This window comes from Copadichromis virginalis, linkage group LG23 (assembly GCF_057382275.1).
Source record: "Copadichromis virginalis isolate Kocher_CV1m ecotype Utaka linkage group LG23, C_Virginalis_male_GT1.1, whole genome shotgun sequence".
In the NCBI taxonomy this organism is placed as follows: domain Eukaryota; kingdom Metazoa; phylum Chordata; class Actinopteri; order Cichliformes; family Cichlidae; genus Copadichromis; species Copadichromis virginalis.
Window position 1 is genome coordinate 3,440,842 of NC_140639.1, and position 19,209 is coordinate 3,460,050.

General features: G+C 42.6%; 2 protein-coding genes across 2 annotated transcripts; one reads left to right on the forward strand and one right to left on the reverse strand.

Moving 5' to 3' along the window:
• Nucleotides 1-699: 699 nt before the first annotated feature.
• Nucleotides 700-10,942, forward strand: lmx1a (LIM homeobox transcription factor 1, alpha). The gene is made up of 9 exons (XM_085448131.1): nt 700-958; nt 1,048-1,093; nt 1,456-1,636; nt 6,551-6,771; nt 7,173-7,351; nt 7,953-8,030; nt 8,412-8,493; nt 10,077-10,256; nt 10,428-10,942. Exons 2-9 carry the CDS (start codon nt 1,066-1,068, stop codon nt 10,568-10,570), a joined length of 1,092 nt encoding a protein of 363 aa, XP_085304257.1. The 5' UTR covers nt 700-958; nt 1,048-1,065; the 3' UTR covers nt 10,571-10,942.
• A 1,680-nt stretch (nt 10,943-12,622) lies between these two features.
• LOC146679994 (P-selectin-like) lies at nt 12,623-19,190 on the reverse strand. Its single transcript, XM_085449266.1, has 20 exons — nt 19,124-19,190; nt 18,944-19,013; nt 18,473-18,862; nt 18,282-18,389; nt 17,707-17,892; nt 17,430-17,621; nt 16,743-16,928; nt 16,450-16,635; nt 16,148-16,333; nt 15,851-16,036; nt 15,523-15,708; nt 15,210-15,395; nt 14,913-15,098; nt 14,585-14,770; nt 14,272-14,457; nt 13,932-14,117; nt 13,595-13,783; nt 13,330-13,518; nt 12,988-13,104; nt 12,623-12,897 (listed from the first exon to the last, which is right to left on the reverse strand). Exons 2-20 carry the CDS (start codon nt 19,011-19,013, stop codon nt 12,833-12,835), a joined length of 3,366 nt encoding a protein of 1,121 aa, XP_085305392.1. The 5' UTR covers nt 19,124-19,190; the 3' UTR covers nt 12,623-12,832.
• Nucleotides 19,191-19,209: the final 19 nt, after the last annotated feature.

The following is a 19,209-nucleotide window of genomic DNA, read 5'->3' on the forward strand; positions in this document are numbered from 1 at the left end:
CTGTTTGCACGGATTCCTGTATCCTCCTCGTGGCTACGGTCTGTCAGAGTTACATGACTCGTCAGGGCCTCTGCAGGCTTCAGCATCACGAACTGCCAGGACCTCATCACAAAGACCTTTGATTTCATTAAGACTTCTTGGTGAAGATAATCCACGAAGAAATAGGAATCTAGAGAGAACAAAAAAGAAAATAAATCTACGTCGGAATATGTGCCTATACTGGAATGAGTCAGTATGTTGGCTGATATGTAACAAAATCCGCACGGGTTTGCAGTTGTCCGCAATAGTTGCAACTGGAGCTAGAATATAAAATAGCATACAGCCATATCTTGCTCACATGTTTCAATAGGAAAAATAGATGTTGTTATTTTGCAAAAATCATTGGAATCTCTATGATCCCATTTACTGCCAAGACTGGGCTAAAGTGAAACTTTGTGAAGCCACTAATTCGCAGAAAAACCAAACTGATTATTTAAAGCTTTTGGGGGGGGAATCATCACTTAAGTGTGTGACCTTTTAACCTGCAGTTTACTGTGTTATCAAATCACAATTTGAATACTACTGGCATTGAGGCTTGGCGAGAGAGACACACAAGCGTGGGGGAGAGAGCGAGTGACCGAGGGAGGAGAGAGAGTGCCTGGCAGAGAACGAGAGAGAAGGAGAGAGAGAGAGGTAACCTGCACCTGCACATGGAGGAAGTCTTACTCTGTTTCGCGCTCGCTCTCTCTCACTCTCTTTCCCGTTCACCCCTAATAGGATAATTGATAGACAGCCCAAATAGTCAATAACTGTGGACTCAGCGAGGTCGCTGGAAGCACTAAGCAGAAACTTTGATGCGCTGCTCTCTGCTCCGAGGAGCAAGTTGCAGGGGAACTTTGAGTGGCGGAGATGCTCTGAGCAGGACTGGGAGTTCATAACCAAAATCCTTCGCTGCTGACCGGAAACTCGCATTTTACAGGTATGCCACTCTTCTTAGAAAACTCTAAGAAAAAAATCTTAGAAAAATGTTTTCCTTAAATTAAACCTTGGTGAAAATATATTTCGCAGCTTCTTCAGGGAACAGCAATGGTGGATATACCGGATACATCCTTAGGTAAGTAAACATGTATTTTATCAATATATTGAGATTAGATTCGTTTATTTTAAGCAACTTCATTTGTTGTTGTTTTTTATCAGCTCAACAGAATTACTCAGTTGCTAGAATTTAACAATTTGAAATTTTAAAAAAGTGCTAACTTTAAAATAGTTGTTCAAATGTATATCGCTCTTATAAAACACACGCACACATTTCCTCTGATTATAAAAGAGGAAAAGTTTGGTTAATTTGCCAACCTTCGTCTAGTTCAGCCACTTGGTTACGCAAACAACAAAATTTGCCAATTTTCATTTCTTCAGTTTTATCCTTCTCGCTGAACCAAAAATATTTACCAATTAAAGGATTTCCGTGCATTGCAGATGTGAATCGGAGGGCAGTGTGTGCAGGATGCCATCGGTTGATCAGAGACAGATTCCTGCTCAGAGTCACTGACGGCCTCTGGCATGAGGACTGCGTGCGGTGCGCAGCGTGCGGGGACGCGCTCACGAACTCCTGCTTTCTGCGGGACCGCAAACTTTACTGCAAACGGGACTATGCTGAGTGAGTTATTATTTATAACTGTTTGGTTCATAGGTGGCGTAAGTAGTAGTTCCTTTTTCACGGGAAATCACCAATTTCAACTTTAACCAAGACGTGACAAAATAAAATTTGCAACTTGGGCACATATAATGCAACACACGCAGGCATGTTAAGAAAAAACTACCTAATATTTCTCATACAGTTAAAAAAAAGAAAAAAAAAACATATTAAACGACTCTAACCATTAAAATGTTTGAATAAGCGTTTTAACACAACACTAAACTAATAAAGTTCTAAATAAGGTAGTAGTCGTTTATGCAAAAATATAATCATGATATAGAAAAATATATATGACCTTTTCTGCCATTAAAAAAAACAACTATGTTATTTGACTTCAGTTTTGATCATTTTATTCTGAGGGCCAAACCTGATGGTGTATCATTAAGGTCATTTTTGCAACAGTACAGCTTTGTCCAGACTTGACCTTGACTAAGAAAGTGTGTGTGTGTGTGTGTGCGTGTGTGTGTGTGTGCGCGCGTGTGTGTCTGAGAGATAAAGAAAATAACTTTCTCATAAGGCCAACATAAATATTTCTAATCCTTCTTAGTGTTGTATTGGGTAGACATGGATGCATTTTGTGTGCAGTTGTGTTTAAATGTGTGTATATGCCGTAATATGACTTCCAGTAAACTTGGCACAGTGCACTGAGAGAACAAGGTGACTGTAGGAGGAAGGGGTGGCAAGGGAGCTGGAATGTAAGAAAACTATTGTATTGTGTTGCGTTCGTCCGTACATGCACATGCACACACACAATAATGTGGTCACACCTTCATGCACAACCAGGGGTAAGGCTCAACTGACACATTGTCAAAATGTGTTAAAATTTTGAGGCCCACTGACGTGGCAACTGCAAGCTGGGGACAACATATGGTCCCCCACCCATCCACACACACACACAAAAAAAAAAATCACCTACTGCTCATGCCCTCCTACCTCATTCACCAGCTCATCCCCCCTCAGCTTCCAAATACACTCTGCACACCCTAAAAGGCAACAACTCACATTATTTTTGAACAATTTGGTAATGGCTGTTCTGCCAAGCACACAGGGAAGCAAGGAAATGTTTCAACACACTCATGTTGGAGACATATACCTTTAAAGGAGACGGAGTGTTTTAGAAAAATATGTAGATTTAATTTCTGTAAAACAAAACAAAAAAATTAATGTACTTAGTGTCTTCAGTGGAGATAATAACACTTGGCGAAAACACGTAGTAAAGACTTGTACTGAGAGGTAATTAGGAGTGCACAGCCATATGTCAGAAGGTCTGGTGCATCCCTACAAGAGGGACGGTGAGGATGGTGTGAACTTATTTTGGGGGACAGTGCGCTCCATGAGCCCTGGCGTTATGCGCCGTGGCATCTGGAAAGCTCTTCACACAGCAGCCCCTGTGTTGAGCAATGGGACAACGCCCAGCCGACCGTGAGTTATCTGACCTGATCAATTAGCAGGAGGCCTGGTGCCAAAGCTCCACCTCTGAGTCCACCCGTCATCCTTCCACCCCTGCTGTCCTGTCTGGAGTTACGACACCCAATAACACATGAGCACTACTTTTGACCACAATGAAGGTTTTAAAACTGTGCCAGTTTTTTTTTTTCTTCTCACCAACAAACTATGTCCTGCTCCCCCGTTCGGCTGATGCAAAACAAGTGTGATTATTCCATACTGTGACAACATTTGTCTTTTACCACATGCTGCATCGTCTGACTGAATCTTGCTTTGTTTTTACCTTTGTTTCACCATGAAGCCTGGCCCATTCATGTGGTTTATAAGACAATAATGCTAATATTTGCCAGTACCAGAGGACCGTACAGATTTCAGTTTTATATATATTTATGCATCTAAAATGTTTCTTTTTAATAACAAGTAGGAACATGAGGATATAATATATGTGCCACAAAGGAATAATAACATTAAAAAAGGGTTGAAAATTAAAAAATTAACTTAATTAAAGTAGTTTATCTCTTTTTGGATGATCTAATATGTGTGATATAACAAACAAGATGCATAAAAACATTTTTGTTTTAACAGAACTTTACTGATTTTCATTGTCTGTCCCAGTTACTGTGGCAGACAAGACTAACTTAAGCATATTTAAACTCATTCAGTATCTGAGAAAGTCATCACAACAAAAATAAATAAATTCAACATGTTTTCATATCATAATACTTTCTGATAGTCATTTTTTCCTCTTTAATGTAATTTTTGATTATATCAAAACACTTTGAATTAAATTTTTTATAAAGACCAGCTGAGCAGAGGGGTTTTTGCACCTCAAGCGTGGGGGGGGGGGGATCCATCTGTTTTTCTTCCTCTTATCCAACCCGAGGGTTGCATTAAAAAAACACAGTATTTAAGCGTTAATTATAAAGTCATCGGCAGTATGTGTTGTATTAGCTTGCAGTCATTTCCCCACATTTTAGAGAAGCCGCTGAAGCTTTTCTAACTGTAATCATTAATTTACAATAATCTGATTCATTTAGACGACTGAATGCAGTTGTTTTTAATAATGCTTGTTTTATTCCATAGTTTATACATTGGCTGTCTGACCTGTAGTGACTCCAGTTTTCTGAAGCCGAATGCAGAATCCTGTCTGACAGCGTGTCTTCAGCTTGGTTTAGGTTAACTAAACGGTTCAGCGGGCAGGTGGACCGGACAGCAGATTGGTCGTCAGATCTTCGGTGTGACTCGCTGTGCACTTGACCTGACGATCTGTATCTGATACATAGCTCCCGCTGGTGTGTGCGTTCAGCAATGGATCTAAGTTAACCTGATCCAGAAACAAGATCTGCCTCTCTGCTTGTCCACTAGACCAGCAGTCTGAATGCCTGACTGCCAAAGGTCAGCACTGAAGTCAGAGCAAGAACAATGAAAGAGGAGGACTTGAGGAAAACTGTGAGTTTGTCTGTGTACATTTCTGCTAAACACTCATCTTTTTATACAGTGCTTCTGCATTAGGAGTGCCTCACCCAGACCATGTCAGTGTGGAGGAGTGCAAAATTTTGCTGACTTACTCCTCTGTAATGATCTTGTCACTAATTGCCATGTCTAAATCCAGCGTGACTGAGTGTTCCCGCTCTCCTGGCCGAGCCTCTGGGCCAATCATGTCAGCGGAAACTCTGAAATATTAAACACCTTGAGCCACTCCATAAGTATTGGAGGTACTCTTACCTTTGCATTAACGACGCTTAAGAGTACTGGGGATAATTAGACGAACTGGATAAGGCGTATAATGGAAAAGCGCTTCTCGAAACACGAATGATCTCAAAACATTAATGCCCATAGTTTCTTCTCCGCTGGCATTAGCATCATACTGAGATGTCAAATCAAATGCTTTGCGGTATCTCAGAGACCCAGAAACATTCAGGGTATTTCCTCTGCCACACTTCCTTTGAAATATTTGATTGATGCATCTTGTGTTGCCACAGGAATGCACATTCCACAGACGGTATGTTGACCATATTAAAGCACATACCATTGAAGCTGTGGGGCAGACAACTCAGATGGGTCAAGCAGACCGACCCTCCTGAGCTTCTGGGAAGGGGCTCTTACCATCGCCATAGTGACCCCAGAGCAACAGTAAGAGGTCTTAGCAATGTCTGGCTTTAGGACGTACGAGCTCCGGAGCCTTTGACAGGGATATGTGTGTGTGTGTATATATATATATAACAATTCTGTAACTGTAACTTCGGTCGTTGCTGTGCTTTTTGGAAGTCGAATTTCCCAGAGGAACCCACCCGAGGGATTAATAAAGTTCTATCTTATCTTATCTTATCTTATCTTATCTTATCTTATGTCAACATGGCTGTTAGTTTTATTTTCAACTTAAAAATTTATTTGCTTGGAAATATTGTTCTCATTCGGAATTTGAAATATATCCAAAAATTAATTAATTTGCTTAAGTTTGGGTGTATTTTTTTTCTAGGTAGTGTAAAAAATTTCAGTATCTTTGTACTATTAAGAAGAAAGTTAATAAAAACAACATTACACAATTTATTCAAATTAACTTATTAAAGTAAATAAAATAGATTCAATGTGATTAGGACATACAGAATAATAATTGTGGTTATTAATGTGTCCATGCACAGTGTTAGAATAACCTCCAATGCTCCTATTTTCTGATGGTTTCACAGTATCAAGAAAAAGACTTTCTCATGAGGCACATGGAGTATTTTTATTTGGAAACAAAAAAGGGGAAAAGCTGTCACTTTCTCATGCCTCTGTGCTGACTGCTCTGGTGACCTAGTCAAGTCTGGAGACAAACGCCAGCTCCAGAATGATGACGCATCATCCTGCGTGACAGACCCAAAATGCGGAGGTGCCAGCCAGCGGACAATGGTCCTGCTGCTTGAGGGCTGGCTCTGTCTTTGTCTACTTCTGGTTAAGCAGACTTACGGATAATTCCACGGATAATTCCTGGGACCAGTGGCTCAGTCTCTCCCACCAGGAGATCTGATTCCACCCCTCTGCCTGGAGCCATGGCCTGCCGAGAGCCTTTCTCCTGCCTCCCCAGGAGCGCAGCCTCGGACACGGCAGTCGGAGCCACGGCAACAGTCTCTGAGGCTAAGCTCACCAGTGCTGGTTGCCAGGCGCTAAGATACACACCCGACACACTAAGGGTATGTGTCTGAGTGGTCCGGGCAGGAGGGGGGGAAAGGCGAGAGAAGTCAGGCTGGCGGTTGTTTTGAGTGACAGCTCGACTCAGCAACATTCTCAAAGTCTACCCAGCATTTTTTGGTTTTCTCATAGAGTCCCATCTTACTGATGTGTGAGGGGGTCCTCAAGTGTCTAAAGAAAACAAAATCCCTATTCTCTGTTATTTACTCAGCTCTCACACTTTCTCTCTCTGTGCGCTTGCTTTCCTCCACTGTTCAGTCTGTTTGCAGTGCGTTGTGCAGGGTGCACAGAAGCCATCTCTCCCGCAGAGCTGGTGATGCGTGCGGGGGCCGCTGTGTTCCACCTGCGCTGTTTCACCTGCAGCGTTTGTTCCTGCCGCCTGCAGACAGGAGATCGCTGCGTTCTCAGGGAGGGACAGCTACTATGTGCCAGAGAGGGCTACCACCAATGTCTGGCCAGTCCTAGCTCTTCTGAAACAGGTACAGAAATTGCATGCTTTCATGCTGCTCTTTGATTTGTAATAAATTCACAATCCATTTTGATGATTAAATCCCACTTTAAGAATTCAAACTCTGTCCAGCATTGGGTAAAATAAGCACATTTTAGTTTGAGTAACTAACTGTAACGGTGCAATAAAAACATTGCCAAAATAATGATTCAAGTGAAGTGGTAAAATACCAGTTCAAGTTGGGACATAAAAATCATCCTGGGAGACACAGAAAAGCCCAAAACTCAGCCCGACATCAGCCAGGTTGATGTAAAGTATCTGCATTTTAAACAAAAACTAAAATTCTTATAAAAAAATATTTAAACATTAGCAGGCATGAATTTTCCTGTTTTTATGTGAATATTTTCAATCATATCTATGCCTGTCTTCTAGGTAAAAGTAATGATGAAGATGAAGAAGTTGAGGAGGAATCTGGAAGGATTGCAGGCAGAAAAGTTAAATCAGATGATGTGGAGAGCAAACGCCCCAAAAGACCTCGCACTATTCTGACCACTCAGCAAAGACGCACCTTTAAAGCATCCTTTGAGGTCTCCTCCAAGCCTTGTCGAAAGGTAAACAAAAAAAATATCTTCTGTTACTTTGCATTCAAGTTAAAACTATGAATCTATTTCATATGAGGACCTAACATAGACATTTTAGAAATTTTCATACAGCACTGTCTCATCTTTACACTTATTTTATTCATTGTTTAAAACAAGGTGCAAGGGCTAAGCCTTTTACTAGCTTGTACAATCCAGAGACCCTTTTACCTCATATTGTGAAAGAAAGCCCTTGTACCATGTGTCACCTTGACAGAATGAACAAAAAAAAAGGAGAAAACTTCATTCAAAAATATGTGACATGGTTTCATGTATCTTCTGTACATTATTATCACTGTACTGCGGGTGGGTAGTTGGGCAGTTTTGTTATAAGTGACATTGCTAAATTCCTCATGAACTGACTTTAAAAGTACCAAAGTAAAGATTTTTGAAAACATAGCAGTTATTTTCACAAAACAAATAAGCATCATGAGTGTTTCTTTAAGCAGTTTCTGCCTCTTTGCTAAATTTGTGATGTGACGCAGATTTTTATTATCCTTCAAATGACCTCCTCATTCTTTTTTTTTACCCTCGCATTCTGTCTTTGTGTTGCCCTCCTGAATCTTAATCCAAGGTAAGAGAGACCTTGGCAGCTGAGACTGGTCTGAGTGTCCGGGTGGTGCAGGTCTGGTTCCAGAACCAAAGAGCCAAAGTAATTCAAAGTACACACACGCGCACGCACACACACACACACACACACACACACACTCATGCACTGCTAATAAAAGCCTTCTTTCTGCACTGTATTCGTAAGCCAGAGTGGAAATCAGCCTGGTTATCTGTTCATACAGGAAACTGATGACATCTCATGGAGAGATCACTGTAGATTAAACCCAATATTTCCTCACAATTTGGGCTCATGTGTGGCTGCCCTCTACTTCATTCTTGATACTTTACAACTGAGTGAACACAAGCATACTCCTGGGTGGTAGATGGACTGTGGAGTGGGAGGACAGTTTTTTACAGTAGACTTGAGGATTTGACTGCACTGAGGCATTAAAGAGCTTTAATGTCTCTCGATGCATGTTTTTAGATGAAGAAACTGGCCAGGAGACAACAGCAGCAGGAGCAGCAACAGACTCAGGAACAGTGTGAACACCCATCGCATCACACAGGTATTATTCATAATTGCTTTTGTTCTCGCTGTAAGAAAAGGTACCGTTTTCTCTATTTATTTATCAGTTTCTAATAGGTAATGGGAAATACCTTGACTAAAGATTTTATTCAGCCTTTAAGTTATAGAAAGTTCAATTTTTTTTTTTTTACCTTTTTATTGTTTATTTTATTTTATTTTTACTTGTTTGATACGGGACAGACTGGGGAAAAGAAAGAGGGAAAGAAAAACAGCGGGGAAGAGGGACGGGGATAAAGGGCAAAAAAACCCAAAACAACAACAACAAAATAAGCAGACAAAAAATACATCTATCAATCACCTGGATCACCTGTTGAGAAAGAAAAAAGAGAAAACAAGCAGAAGAAAAAAGAGCAACATAATAAACAACATCGCGATGATCTATGTGAATATAACTGTAAATACTAAATATTAAACATTATTGTGCAGCACGTAAGATCGACAGCACACAGTATGCTTTGAGGTCAAAAAGGGTTTAGTTTGTGTGTGTGAGTCCCCGTGTGTACACCTGTTATCATGAGCGCGCTTGTATTTAAAAGGTTCCTTCAAATAATGATCTGCTAGAGGGTGTGGGGGGGCCACAGCCCCGTCCTCCAGGGCATGAAGCAGGTATGGAGGAGATCAAAACTCCAGACATCCGGAGACCCTCAGAACACAAGAGACCAAGGAAGACCAACAGAGGGGCAGCCGCGCCACTGTCCCAGAAAGAGCTGAGGAGAGCCCCAGATGAGGGGTCACTCAGCAGCCGCGGAGCAGAAGCCAGGGGGAGTTGCAGTGACGCGCCCGTGAGCTCCGCCGGCAGCCAGCTGCACCAGAGTGACCGAGCTCCAGGCCGAGAGGCCGAGGGCACCCCACCCCCGAAGTGGCCCGAGCGAGCCCCAGGCTCCAGGCCCCGACAAGCAGCCACCAAGGAGTGAGCCGGTGTGTACCTGGACGCCCATCCACAGACACAAAGAACCACCAACGCACCGATGTCTGATGTCAGGCCCTCCAAACCTTGGAGGGCCTGAGATGTCCCCAGAGAGGTGGCGTCTGATACCCAATCTGACATATAGACACAGACATACAGGCACACACAGACACAAACATCCATTCCCACCCTCATGCTCTCATATGCAATTACTCAACACTCACCCAACGTGGAGACAGACATAAAGAGAAACTGTACACACAATCACACTCCCCAAGCGTACTCTAAGCCCCAGGTCTAGGTACCCTTGCCCCTGGAGGGGGAAACTGCACCAAGACCCAGGTAGTGTTACCCTTTTCCCTGGGGTGGAGAGAAGCAGACTGCCCCGGCTCGGCAGCAGCAGGGAGGCCCCACATTCCAGACCCCAATCGGACGGCCAACTTCTCCTCCCAGCCCCCCCGCTCCAGCAGGCCGCAGAGAACGGGGGTGTGAGAAGACTCCAAAGTTTAGAGCTAAAATTTAGCTTTTAATTGTTTTGAAGGGCTTTCTGCAGTTAAAACAGGCTAAAATCATTAACAGAGAACTCTGTTACTTTAACTACATTAACTCATAAACACACAGCTCTGTGATCTCCTTTGGTTTCCTATGCTTCATAGCGCCCTCCAGTGGCAGTGTGACCTCTGAGATGAAGCACCTCGGGTCCTCTTATGTCCATATTGAACTGCAGCAGCAGCAGATGGGAATGACCACACTGGAACAGCAGGACTGGGACATGGACCCCTTCAGACAGGGCCTGACCCCGCCTCAGATGCCAGGGGATCACATGCATCCTTATGGTAAAAGATCTCAACGCAGTCAAATCCTCAGCTTATTTTAAGCCTTTTGTAAAACAAACATGAAATAAACATAATTTTAAAAGTAAAAAAATGTACTTTTGATATTGCTGGTATTAATTTAAACTTCCAATAGTAGTTGAGATACAAAATAATAATTTATATCTTTTTAAGGTTTCAAGAGCCTGTATGGCGATGTGGACAGAGACCCGCTGTGTCATATGTCTGACGGCGACTGCCTCTCTCTTGGCGACTCCTCGCCACTCACTCCTATTGACCGCCTCTACTCCATGCAGGACTCGTACTTCACCTCGTGAGGGTGGCTATCAGATTCAGACAGACTGAATTTATCTCAGAAATGTGGTAATTTGGTACGTGGACGTAAAATGTTAGAAGGGGACAGGGGTACACTCACAGTGATACCATGCAATACTATACCATGTTCACCTCTATACAAACCCAATTACACTCCTGCATCTTATGCTTTAAAATCTCTTCGGAGTCTCCTGTACGTGCATGACACTGAACTCTCATTATGTTTGAATGCCAGATTATGAGAGCGTAACTGCATCTACTCATGTAAATAGTTGACTGGGTGTGTATTTGTATTTATTCTCCAAATGTGTGTGTATGCTGTTCATCTCGATCGAATTAACAATAATCAGAAAATAATAAACATGAAACGGTGATTGTTCACTATGGTGTTACTACAAACCACGGGGTGATTTGTCCATATGAAAATGGGATATTCATGCTGAGGGTTAGAGGCAGGTCAGTCCATCCTCAGTGCTTATCAGTCCGATCTAGGTGACGGGTCAGTGAGACATCTTCTCCTGGCTGTTGAATGGATCGTCAGATTGTAAAATGCTGGGCTATGACAGCCGTATGGGTCAGTGGCAGGTAAGCATCACATCCACGCCGCCATCATCAACGCTCACATTGTGCTTTTCTTGGTCAAAGGCCTTTGCTGCATTTTTCTGCCTTTTCCTTCCTTCAGTCAAAGAGGATGGGAGGAGGGGGAGGTGGGGGACCACCCAGGCGCTGTGCCCAGCTGGAATGCACCAATCATGGGAAGGGAGGTTGCGAAAACCCACGGAGGGGGCTTCAGACAACGGAGTGGCTGAAAGCTGTGTCAGGGGAGAATGCCCAGGGTGACACGGAGATATGAAGCCCTACTGTATGGAGTGCCTCCTTGCCCCAGCCGTGAACCCTCTCCTGGACCCATCTCATATTTCCCACTATGAAATCAGACCTTGCAAAGCAGAGAGCTCAAGTCAATGGTCAGGAACAATCTAACTGTCTGTCACCGTAGTACACTACTGCCAACCAGAGCTAAAGAAGCAAGCAGCAGAGTATACCTACAGTACGTCTGTGTTTCGCAGTCCCTCAGTATCTGTTTCTGTATCTGCTCTGAGCGTCTGCTGGCATGTGCATGTGTTCATTCTCATGTGTTAGATGGAACAACACTCTTTGTTGTAGGGCCTAACATAACATAATGTATTCCTTGTATCTATAGGTGAATGAAAAGAGGGGGAAAAAGGCTTAAATATCGGGGAAGAAAGCCAAGGTGGTCACCTGGGGGAGCCTTTTACCTTCTTGTCTGTGTGCAGTTGGCATACGTAGCAGGTGAGAAGACCAAAAAAAAAGTTCACACTGTGATCATACGGTCACAGCGGGTAGCAATAACCTCATTATTATTCCGATGGTAGCCAAACAGTTTCCTGTCAACAGTGCGGTTATTTATTGCACGCTCCATGCCAACCACAGGCCACAAACCCTCTGTCTTTTAACTGCTATAATTGGCTTCATGCTGTTGCAGTGCCAAGACAGATGCACACGCTTTGCTGAACGTACTCCAAAGGATGCTTGCAGATTATAAATAAAGTCTGTTTGCACACATAGACCAGCAAGGTTTAATGCAGTAGATACAGCCATACCATGGAAATGTATCATTTCAGCCACTGGACTTACATATTCACAAATATGACACACATTTCAATAATCAGTGTAATGGGTGGGGGTAGTCATTGTGGGATCAGTGCCCATTTTGACACTGAGTTGATCACCTCCTCACCATATCCTATGATGGGAGCTTTCTGGTCACCAAATGTGCTAAATTGACAGTTAACGGCATTTCGGCAAGCCTAGAGATTTCTGGGAACATTCCCAATTGACCCCACAGCATTCAAATGCCAAATGTGTAAAATATGAATTTCTGATGACGACCTGACAGGACAGGGTTATTCCAGATTGTACCACATGATACTGGACATAGCTGAAAGAATGCCAGCAGTAAAATGGGACTGAATGAGTCGGGGAAGAGTAAACATAAAACAATGAAAAAGCAAATGAAACAACAGTTTTCTGAGATTTTTTAAAATTTTATTGACTTTTGGAAATTTTCAGGGAGGACCTAATGCAACAGCTGTAGACATACTTTATGTATCGTGGATGAAGTCTGTCATATGAATTGCTATTGCTTAAGCGAGAGCAAGTAGATGCAGTAACTACCAAGCTTCTTAGAATAATAATAATAACAAGCAAAAAGTAAAATCACATCTCAAAAAAGGAACAAGAGGTCAAAACTCAAATGCTGGATTCTCTCTTTCACCCCATGTCGGGACATCAGAAGTGATCATATTTCCTACAAAGATGAAAAGATGGGATTAGAAGTGTGCTCACCCTGCTACACCACACTGTATGTGTAAATGTGCATCACTACAGTAAGTTTCACCTGTTTTCTTAAATTGTTTCATGATCAACACAGTCAGTCCTATCAGGAGAAGTATCACAACAGCAATTCCCGCCCCTGCGCCAGTGTACAGCAACATGGCAGTCCCTATCGACATACCTGGCGTGGGATCACATAAAGATTTTAATGAAGCTTTAGGGAACTGTTCTCAGTGTATACTTCATGGCCAGCAGAAGTCATTGTTTTATAGTGTATGTTGATATTAGTTTGGGTTTTGCCTGTATCACACCACACAGTGTGCAAGAGAAGACTCCTATCTTAGAAAATGGTGTCATTTATAAATTACGGGGGAAATAACATTTTAAACTACAGAGAATAATTTACCTGTGCAGCTGGGCAGGCTGTCATTCCAGATCCCAGTGGCAGAGCAAAACATCACTGCTGTGCCATTGAGGGTGAATCCATCTTTACAGCTGAAAACGCATTCAGAGCTAAAGCTGAAATTCCCCAGAGGATGAGAGCAATTCATAGACAGGTCTGAGGAGAAGGCACGGATGGCCTTACACTGCACAGCTAAAAAGGACAGCAACTACAATTACATAAGATCAATGAATATGTAATAACATTCAAAGTATTGCTATGCACTTACGTCGACAGGTGGGTGGATCCTGATTCCAGTGGCCTGAGGTGTTGCACATCATAGAAGATCTTCCTTTCAGCCAGAAACCTTTATTACATTTAAAGTCACACTGTGAGCCATAACTGAAAGGAGAGTTCAGATGGCTGCAGTTCATCCTCCCATGCTGTGGTGATTTGGCCAGCAGGGGGCATTGGCGTGCTGTGGATAACATAAAAACAGTATAGGCTCAGTACAGCTTCACTTTTGACTTTCCGGGTGGTGTAGAGTTTGGAACTATTTAATGTATGGACACAGATTAAGAAGGACTTTATGTGGATGGCAACCGTATCATGTTTTGGTTTATTACCCTGACAGCCTGGTATTTCTGTGCTCCATGTGCCCGCAGAGGTGCATTCAGTGTCAGGAATTCCAGTTAGCAGAAAGCCGTCCTCACAGGTTGATGTGCACCTAGAGCCAAAACTGAACTCGCCATGAGAATGAGAGCAGTCTAAAGTCCCATGAGAAGGAGGAGTGAGAATAGGACACCTTTCAGCTATAAAGGAAAAAAACTCACAGCACATAGAGGAACAGAGCAGATTATTAGCTTCTTTAAGAAAAAAGTGTAGCTGTGCAATTTAAATTATGGAAAAAGGAGTTTATCGGTCTGTTTCTGATACACTGGATATTGATACAAAGAGTGTTTTTACCTAAGCAATGGGGAACAGCTCTGTTCCACATGCCCATGGAGGTGCACTCTGTGATAGCTGTACCATTTAGCACAAAACCTTCTGCACATGTTGATGTGCACACAGAAGCAAAACTGTACTCTCTGTGGGGATTAGAGCAGACTAAGGACCCATGAGAGGGTGAGTTCAGAGTGGGACACCGTCTAGCTGCAAGAGGAATGAAGACACAGAGGTACCAAGACAAAGAAAAGGCATCATGCCATTGAAACCTTTAAATTAAGCATTTATCTTTGATTGTCTGATCACTTATTATTGATGGAGGGTTTTTTCCTACCCAGACATTGAGGTATGTCTGTGCTCCAGTTGCTCATAGCCGTGCACTCGGTGTCAGCTGTCCCATTCAGCACAAATCCTTCATCACACGTTGTCGTGCAATGAGAACCAAAACTGAACTTTCCATGAGGATCTGAGCAAATTATGGATCCGTGAGCAGGAGAGTTCAGTGTGGGGCATTTATTAGCTGGAGGGAGGGAACAGGCAGGGTAGAAGGTCAGCAATACGTTTTTTAATCAAGTGGTAATTGGACCCTCTGTGAACCTTGAAAGTACAAGCTCTTTTATTAACTAAACAATTGAGAAGCATGGATTTAGAATGTTTTTTACCCAAGCAATGTGGGATGTCTGTGCTCCAGTTGCTCATAGCCGTGCACTCAGTGACAGCAGTTCCATTTAAGATAAAACCTTCATCACAGGTTGTCGTGCAACGAGAACCAAAACTGAACTCTCCATGAGGATCAGAGCAAATTATGGATCCGTGAGCAGGAGAGTTCAGTGTGGGGCATTTCTTAGCTGGAGATGAACAAAAGGAAAGATGTACACAAGGTATTAAGTTGATTTAGTGAAAAATTGTTGTAATGCAAACTGAACCATGAAACTACGAGCTTTTAGCGTGTTCTTTACCCAAGCAAGGTGGAATGTCTGTACTCCACATGCCCATGGAGGTGCACTCAGTGCTGGACGTCCCATTCAGCAGAAAGCCCTCATCACATGTTGATGTGCACACAGAAGCAAAACTGTACTCTCTGTGGGGATTAGAGCAGACTAAGGACCCATGAGAGGGTGAGTTCAGAGTGGGACACCGTCTAGCTGCAAGAGGAATGAAGACACAGAGGTACCAAGACAAAGAAAAGGCATCATGCCATTGAAACCTTTAAATTAAGCATTTATCTTTGATTGTCTGATCACTTATTATTGATAGAGGGTTTTTTCCTACCCAGACATTGAGGTATGTCTGTGCTCCAGTTGCTCATAGCAGTGCATTCGGTGTCAGCTGTCCCATTCAGCACAAATCCTTCATCACACGTTGTCGTGCAATGAGAACCAAAACTGAACTCTCCATGAGGATCAGAGCAAATTATGGATCCGTGAGCAGGAGAGTTCAGTGTGGGGCATTTATTAGCTGGAGGGAGGGAACAGGCAGGGTAGAAGGTCAGCAATACGTTTTTTAATCAAGTGGTAATTGGACCCTCTGTGAACCTTGAAAGTACAAGCTCTTTTATTAACTAAACAATTGAGAAGCATGGATTTAGAATGTTTTTTACCCAAGCAATGTGGGATGTCTGTGCTCCAGTTGCTCATAGCCGTGCACTCAGTGACAGCAGTTCCATTTAAGATAAAACCTTCATCACAGGTTGTCGTGCAACGAGAACCAAAACTGAACTCTCCATGAGGATCAGAGCAAATTATGGATCCGTGAGCAGGAGAGTTCAGTGTGGGGCATTTCTTAGCTGGAGATGAACAAAAGGAAAGATGTACACAAGGTATTAAGTTGATTTAGTGAAAAATTGTTGTAATGCAAACTGAACCATGAAACTACGAGCTTTTAGCGTGTTCTTTACCCAAGCAAGGTGGAATGTCTGTACTCCACATGCCCATGGAGGTGCACTCAGTGCTGGACGTCCCATTCAGCAGAAAGCCCTCATCACATGTTGATGTGCACACAGAACCAAAACTGAAGGAACCATTTGGGTCAGAACATGATATGGAGCCATGAGAAGGAGAACTAATTGGAGTACATTTCTTAGCTTAAAGAAAGACAGACATAAGAAGAGGCAGCTTCTTAACCTGTGGTTCACATTCAAAACAGTAAAAAAAAAAAGTTTTCAAATTATATAGTATGTATATCAGCATTTAGTCATACCCAGGCAAACAGGAAGTGCATGACTCCAGTTACCCTGTGAAGAACATTTTGTCACATTTGTACCAATTAGATCAAATCCTTCTTCACACTGAACAGTGCATATTGAGGTGTAGCTGTGCTTGTTTATAGGGTCATGGCATTGCAGATAGGCATGAGGTGGAGCCTGAAGACTGTTGCACTGTACCACTAGAAAAGAGGAAACACTGTTCTTTCAACATCACAGCATGCAATTTTTATTTCTATCCAGAAAGCGTTTGCTGCTTTGTGGTACAGCAGAGTAGTTTGCGACACACCTGTACATGTAGGTGTAGGCTTGCTCCATTGTCCCAAGGTCAGACAGCTGAGTACCTTGTCCCCAGTTAAATAGTAACCCTCCTTGCAGGTGAAGTTACACCATGAGCCATAAGAGAAAGGCTCCACAGGGTCAACGCAGGTCATGTGGCCCATAGCAGGAGAGAAAACTGGGGAGCATTTTCTCACTGTGGTGAGACACAGATATCACTCATAGTTCACATAATGCAGATCAGTGCTCTTATATAAAATGTCAGTTTGAACAACTGTATGTTATGACTGTGCTTTCACAAACATAGCTTAATCATCATGCTGAGATCATTTACGGTCAAAGAAAAAACAAAAAAACAGTTTACCGACCCATGAAAAAAAAATCAGTGTTTGTCCAGCACGGACTTAAATGAGTGTGAAGTGGAGTGATGACAGGCGTGACCTAAAGCTAATCTGCTGCACAGTCCAGACAGGATGTGAAAGTGGACTGAGTGCAGTTATGCAGTAGTATATCTCGAAAGTAAATCTGTAAAAAGGGTTCAAGTATTACACAAGTTCTGTGAAAAGTAAGTGACACTCAAATACACACACAGACACACAAAATGAAAGCTATAATCAATTGAACTAAAAATAAAAATGAGTAAACTAATTAACCACCATACAGAATGATTTAAATTCAAAGGCAATGACAGCTTTACCTGTACAGACTGGAACAGTGGCTGTCCATTGGCCAGTGTGGTCACAGATGATCTGGTTCTGCCCAATCAGTTCATAGCCTTCATCACAACTGAACTCACAGGTTGAGTTGTAGCTGAAGGCTGCGATGGGGTGGCTGCAGTTCATGCTACTCGCGCTGAAGTTGGTGTATTTCAAATTTGGACACTGTGCAACTATGATAAGCAGTCAAAATATGTTTTGTAACTTTGCCATCTGAAATATCAGTTTTTAAAAACAGCTGGTTTCCTGTTGCCATACCTTGACACAGAGGAACAGGGTGGTTCCAGAGCCCATTGGCTTGGCAAATCAGTTGAGGCGCGCCTATTAACCGAAATCCAACTTCACAGAGAAAATGGCAGGAAGAGTTAAGATGATTAGACCCATAGGGATTAGAACAGCGGAGAGACCCTTGATCTGGATGCGGAAAAGGTTTGCATGTGATCGCTGAAGATAAAACAAATAAAAATTAGTTCATGTCTTTTGTTTAGGTTTGCAAAAATATCTTTAACAATTGTCAGTAGGCTAAAACTAAAATACAGAAGTTCCCGAGGAACAAATGAGGGACAAATTAATAACAATCGAACCCTAAATGGACTGCTACGGTGAGGTTCTATGCCATTCAGATATAAAACGAAGACTTAAAGATGGTCAATATTATTCAAAATCAATCACTTGTTATGGGGACTCTTGTGGCTGAGTTGTCTGGTAACTTCATTAAATAAGTCTGAGGTGGTCAGAATGAAATATCAGGCTAATCCCGGCTGGTTATTTTAATTTAATAGTTGTATATTTGGATTGCATATTGCAATATTCTACAGATCTTATCAGCTTACCCTCTTCACAGCGTAGGCCTCGGAAACCAGGATGGCACTTGCAGATGTGGCTTCCAATGCTTTCCACACAGTCTGCATGAGCACTACAAGACTCATGTTTGCAAGAGGCTGCAAATCACACAAAAGGTGTCAGATGCTGTATTACATTTACTGCCAAAGTTTTCCATCAAACTAAGTGAAAAGTATCCTACCGGTGTAGCAGACAGCTCCTTTCAACTTATTGCAGTTCTCATTGTTCCACTTGGCTGTGTCTCTCGCCCTCTTAATGTATATCTCCACACAGTCCTGACGGGGTATGGTATCTGGCTCTGCTGATGCCCAGTTTTGAGCCTCTTCAGGTACACTCTGACTGGTGTTTACTGAGGTCCACAATCCAGCCACTCTGTGAATCCCTATCCAGTAATATTTTGGATTAAATGGTAGCAGATCATTGAGGAAATTGGTCTCCTCTTGGTTCTGAATGGCAACCATATCCGTGAAGAACTTCTGGCACCACTTGCGAGCCTCGTACCAGTTCTGGTTTGGACCAGTGCTGTAGTTGTATGTCCATGCTTGCACACCTCCTTTCCTACTACTCAAGTCTAAAAATGTAGCATAAGGACAGTAAGATAAATGTGGACTGGTGAAGAAAAGTGTTTGGTGTGTGTATTACGCAGGCTTACCTACAGCAAACACAATCAGTGTAGCTATCAGTGCGTTACAATGCGAGTTTTGTCTTACATCACCTGACATCTGAAATACAAAGAAAAACAACTGAGAACGACACATGGCTGCTATATGTGAGAATGAGGGTACAGTATCAATTTCTATAGGTATGAATGAACAGCCGTTACGTGTCTTACCTTCTGAGCCGTCTTTAGTTACTAATTCTTGGCATTTAACTCTCACCTCTTCAGTAAATGGCAAAACAGTATTATCTGTCCTCCAG